The sequence below is a fragment of the Polyergus mexicanus genome, unplaced genomic scaffold, assembly GCF_030449975.1.
Source record: "Polyergus mexicanus isolate NDT 795.1 unplaced genomic scaffold, iyPolMexi1.0 SCAF_5, whole genome shotgun sequence".
Taxonomy (NCBI): Eukaryota; Metazoa; Arthropoda; class Insecta; order Hymenoptera; family Formicidae; genus Polyergus; species Polyergus mexicanus.
The window spans coordinates 6598380-6604372 of record NW_027223325.1 but is presented as its reverse complement, the minus strand read 5'-3'; the positions used below and the strand labels follow the sequence as shown (position 1 = coordinate 6604372).

The window sequence follows — 5993 nt, the reverse complement described above, 5'->3', positions numbered from 1 at the left end:
TCGGAGAGTAAAGAAAAATAGACCTATATGTATATATATATATATATATAAAACGGAAAACGTGTATATATATACACGTTTTCCGTTTTTTTCTCACTTCTACCGAGTTGATAACGAAGGTGACGTTGATCGCTTATTATTACGCATGACAATAATAGTATAGGGGCCACTATAGCGAGACACAACAAACCCCCATTCCTCGGCCACTGGCGCCGACCCCCTGCTGTGACGGTCTGGGGCCCTCCCCCAGGGGACTCGTGGACGTCTACGAGACAATTTTTATTATTTAAAAAAAGGGGGAGGGGATGCGTGGACGTCTACGAGACAATTTTTATTTTTTTATTTTAAATTTTTTTATTTTAAATTTTTTATTTTTTTTATTTTTTTCCGGACTAGTGGAAATTCTCGGGGTTCGAACCTGGGTCCTCCACATTTCCAGACAGGGTCCTAGTATGCTGGGCTAGCTGAAATCTTATTAGAATAAGGATTAGATGTAGTATTTGTAGAGAGTAGTCCTCCGGCATAGGGGACCCTACGCCCTGATTGGCTTCCCTATAGTTGCCGGCAGTTTGATTGGATGAGGAGCATGTTTCTGAGTGAGAGGGAAAAACGCGGCAAAATAACACGTGTGTAAGAATCGGCAAGATGGCGGCCACCGAGAATGGAGACGTCACGAGAATAGAAGGGGTCGTAAAAAGCAAGTCTGTGCAGGTAGCGATTACGATGGTTTTAGAGCTTTATGACGTCACTTAGACGAGGAGAGAAAGGATAGGAAAATAGTAAATGTTTTTATATAAGCGATTCAAAATAAAAAATTTTTATTAAATATTATACTTATGTTTAAATGTAAATAATAATTTCGCAATGTATAAAATTTCTTATGTGACGGAAAATATGCAAATTCGCTGCTATATACATCGATAAAAACGAGAGCCGAGAAAAATTAACGTTCTATTATGTATCCGTATGGTAACGAACAATGACTATCAATAAACCTACGTTTTAGTAATACAGGCTCACATACTTTAGTTTCGTGACCGGGTAGCTGAGACTGTTTGATACGGTGTCTTAGGACAGAGTCTATGACGTCACGGAGACGCAGGGAAGAAAGGAAGGGAAGAAAAATATTTTCGTCTGGTTCTTTAAAATAAAAAACATCTTTATTTATATAGCAAGGGAATATGATATAATATACAGGGAAAAATATTTACATAGTGCTTAATATTTATTTACAGATTATTTTACCGCTACGGAAAGTACACGAAATTATATTACATAATACAACGATAAAAGAGAGAAAATTAAAAAATTAATGAGAAAATAGTATGTGATTAATTTTGGTAGGAAGAGTCGGCTTCCAGGTCTGGGAGTTCATCGCTGAAATCCTGAATAGCCTTCTCGAAATTATCATCCTCGGAAGACTGTGGAGAAAGCGAACGGGGGTGGGAAAACGGTGGATCGGGAGAAGGACGCTCAGGAGAATATACAGAAGAGTAGCTGGGTTCAAATGAGTCGTCTTCATCGTCCGAGTCTATAAACAAAAAATAAAATTATATATATATATATATATATATATATATATATATATATGTATGTATGTATAAAATTTTCGCGTGTCGCCAAAAAAGTAATATTTACCCGATAACGTAATGACTTCGACGGAGTGCCTAGGGTGTCTTCGCGAAGATCCTGCTACAGGCTCTTCTGCAGGAAGCATTGATTCGGCTCCTATATTCGAAATGGCGAGCATACCTATTTTTAACAAAAATAAAAATTTTATTAAAATAAAAATTAAAAATTTACTACATTTTTTGTAATTGTTATTATTATAAGTGAAATATATTTACCTAACGCACGTTGTTGATGGTAATGCATTAGAAGATGGGTTATATAGCCGCCGATATCTTTATCCTCCTTTTTTTCCGTAGCTAGTCGGTATGTTATAATTCCACCTGCTATATTTAATAGGCGGACATCACCACCAAAATGTCCCAAGCAAAACACTATCGCCAATGCATCACTCGAACAGCTGTTGGCGGCCTTTTTAAATAAGCGATAATTGTTTTCGCTGTCTTTCTCCGATATGCGGTCGAGATATTTTTTGATATCAAATCGCGGTAGAGCAACAGCACACAATAATGCGATTTTTCTTAAAATATCAGCGACACACATTTTCGCACACTAGGACTTCACTTAACTTAACGCACAAAAAATTTCAAGAGGTGAAAAACTAATGTTGGATTTTTCATGGGAAATCAGAATTTATACATAATCCCCCCAGTGTTTTCCAAAAGTACAATAAAGTGGGGGAAAAAGTTTCCTTATTCTAACACTGCCCATTTTTAGTTATTTTCATTTTATGGTTGACTAATTCCTTTAGTTTCTATAGGGTTTCGCATTTGCCGCGCCGAAAGAAATTACGTTACCAATGAAAGAATAATAAAAAACAGGCGCTAAAAAGTTCAAGCGTTTGGAGCATTATACTGTAAAAGGAAAGAGGGGAGATGAAAAAAATTTAACAATTTAAGTAAAAAAACATCCTACGTTTATTGATATTAATTTTACATAAATCAATATTCTTATTATATATAATTAAGATATTACAGAGGAGTACATCGTCTATATCGTATTACAGTTCGAATTACATGATTAAACAAGGCAGCGCATAGCGTACAATGTTTCACTTTCTTTTTTCGCGAAGAAAAATTTTACGAAATAAGTGTACGATTAAGCGATCGTTATGTTCACAATCTTCGGTAAAAAGACTAAGAAACCGATTAAGATCATAACCGTTGTACATATAATATAAAAATACGCAACTATATTGTCCACATGTTTGAGAAAAAATTCCTTGTAATTGTTGAATATTCCAACGATGAATAACGGAGTTTCGACGAAGTCGGAGGAGAAATCCGGGGTGCAAGGGTGGTATTCCGTAGCTGTCGAAGTATGTGCCAGTACCATGCTCGTCGAGGAAGAAGGCGACCCAATGTTCTCCAGGTCGATTGTGGTCATCCGTATTAGCGATGATGGCTGTCGACCTCGTCCACACCCTCGGGACTCTGTCGGCTGGATAAACTCCCGCATGCCTGGCATTGATGTGACGTAATGCTTGTAGAATTTCGCGAGAGTTCATTATTTTGACAAGGAGGCGAACGAACGAGCGGTATTATATATTCAATAATTTCAGTATTTACCTCTTTCGGTATTGTGTTTTTGGCCGTGTTGGTCTGTAACGTTGAGATTTTATTGTCAGCTTGTACGGAATTAGTAGTTGCTTTAAACTCGTCACTAGCCATCAACGCCGATAATTTAGATTTTTCAAATTTCTCTTCTTCTTTTTCTATTGATCGTTCGGATTTTTGCAGATTTTTTTTCTCTATTTCATTTCTATCGCGCGAAATCTCATACGCGCTACTGATTTCCTCGTCATCGTCCTCGTCGTCGTCATCGTCGTCGTCACAGGCGTTTAAACTCCAATTATCCGGAGAACCACAAGTAGCTTGAGTACTAACGTTCGTATTGCCGTAGACGATATTATTTCGCTCGATCAACCAATATTTTAATTTATATACGTTGCGTAATGCGCAATGAAAGATTCCAAATTTTCGAAATCCGTGGTAACCACAATATCGTCCGCGCACTTCTCCCTCTGACAGATTTTTGAATGCGGGAGAAATATCTTCCAAATTATATATATTTCTGGAGAGTAGATTCCGCAAGTAGGTTTCTTTTTCGGCACCTCTGACGTAAATGTATCGTGCCTGTCTTGTTATTTCACGTAGTTGCGATGTAAAATATTTCGGATTAGCTTCACCGTCGAACCATTCAATACCGTGATAATTTCGTGTAAGCCAGTTATTTTCATGTCTTACATTTCTTGGTAAATCGCCAAATGAATGCGGGGGCATCATAATCCAATGTCCGACGAATGGAGCATCAAGCGCGATAATAGCAACTTCCTTGGGGATAAACTTCGCATTGGCATCGCGGAAACCTTGTATGTCGATGACTATATCCATTTTGTGAAGACTGGAGCGCACTCGACAGCGCGGTTATAATAGTTTGAACTGCTCGCGAAGCGTCGACGTTCGTGTCTCGAATGAAACTGAATTCTTTTCTGTTATATTGTATATTTTTTGATATTTTATGCTGCTGGCAGTTTGATCGAATGTGGAGGGGAGAAAAAGGAGGGAAATTTTCCGAGAATTACGTTGTAACGGTCAAATACCTGAGCGCGATAAATATCTAACCGTCAAAATCGACGATGATTTGACGAGACGAATCGATTTCAATTACATTATCGAATTCGGCGTAAATAATACAATTAACGGTCTCAGTGAAAGCTTTCTCGAATCGCACTTCTAATCGCAAACTACCATGTCTTACGAGATTCCAATGCCCTGCGTAATTAGCAGACAGATCGGGCGTGAGATCAAAAGCGAATAACGTATATCCCTTGAAATAATCGTCTCTACTTATAGAATTTCCTTCGTTCAAAAAATGGATGCCCGTTCCCGCGAAGAGAGTTTGATAAGCTTCGACGTAAAGCGGTTCCTCAGGTGAGAAAACCGGTTGTAACGGTCTACTAGGAATTTGCATACCGTCGACGTATAGCGAGAAGAAATTTATTCCGTAATTTTTGAAATTAAACAGATTTAATTTTCTATCCCCATTAAACGCTTTATTATTAACAAAGCCGACTATTATCCTTTTCGGAAGTTGACCCAGTATTACATTATCTAACGATTCACCCACAACACCACTGTGAATCGTAAATGTTTCAACTTCGACTCTCGTGAGCGGATATTTGGCCATAACTTTACTCAACATTCTAGCATGCGCGAGTAATAATCCTGTGCTTATTTTCGCCCTTCTCACGAGTAAGCTCGCATCCAGTATATGAATTTTCGACGATGAACCGTTACTGTCCATAAGATAGAACGAATCTTTCGAACGAACGAGCCTCAAGCGTACTTCTACACCGTTAATTAAAAATTTGTCTTGATTGAAAACGTCGCAATGGAGATGTCCTACAAGATCTAGCGCGCGCCCGCCGCGAATGTAACGCGCGCGTCTCACGAGAGCGGAATTTGGCGATTTTGATTCCATCGGTTCGTCCATTTGACCGGGTGTATCCGCGTCCCATAGACAGGAGGTTAGATGGGAAGTTTTTGCGGGTGAAGAATAATTTAATAACGCCTCGATGTACGCGCGGTACGCGTAAGCGTTGTTTGGAGGCGACACGAGCTTTTGGTTGAAATACACGTCGATCTGATTGAACATGGAATGAAGTAAATGATTTACGGGGCCTATAGTGGCCGCGGCGGTTGCGCCCGCAGTATGTCCCGTGGAATCGCCCGGTGTTTCTACGCGTACGCGGAGACTTAACATGGTGTGCGTGAGATCTAAATATTCTTCTCCGTGACCCGGAATGACGAATTCTATCGGAGAATCGTCCGAGAGCGAAGTCACGGGTTTGTAATGAATCCATTGCGAACTCTCGATACTAGTTTGTGTGGGTGGTAAAGAAAAGAGATCGAGTTCGCTCTTTAAACACTCGCTCGAATGCGTGTGAAGAAAGGACATGCTTATTTACCGCAAATTTTTTGTCGTCGCTGTAATTCTCACTGTTAGATGTGTTTAGAATATATACCGTTTAAGAAAATATGTCGATACGGTGCGCTTTCTAGCAGTTTTACGCCGTTTCGTGGATGTTTTAAGTCTTTTCACCGTTGTGCGCTTTTTTCTTTTCTTATTTTTTGATGTTTTTGTATTTGCTCTTTTTTTCCCTCGCGTCTGGCGCTTTGACGAACTTTTCTTACGCGCCTGGCGCCGTCTACGTAATGTCGCGGATTTAGCGATGCGCGTGTTGAGCCCGCCGAAAGGAAACTGAGCTACATGCATTTTTGCATCCGACTTATAACCCGAACCCTTCATCAGACTACTTATTTTTTCTTTAGCTTTTCTCTTAAAATTGTCACGCGATTCTT

At 39.4% G+C, this 5993-nt stretch overlaps 1 protein-coding gene across 1 annotated transcript; it reads right to left on the bottom strand.

Annotated features, from left to right (window-relative positions):
* Positions 1 to 4248: 4248 nt before the first annotated feature.
* LOC138933585 (uncharacterized protein F54H12.2-like) lies at positions 4249 to 5589 on the bottom strand. Its single transcript, XM_070296406.1, has one exon. It carries the CDS (start codon positions 5587 to 5589, stop codon positions 4249 to 4251), a length of 1341 nt encoding a protein of 446 aa, XP_070152507.1.
* Between the last annotated feature and the right edge of the window lie 404 nt (positions 5590 to 5993).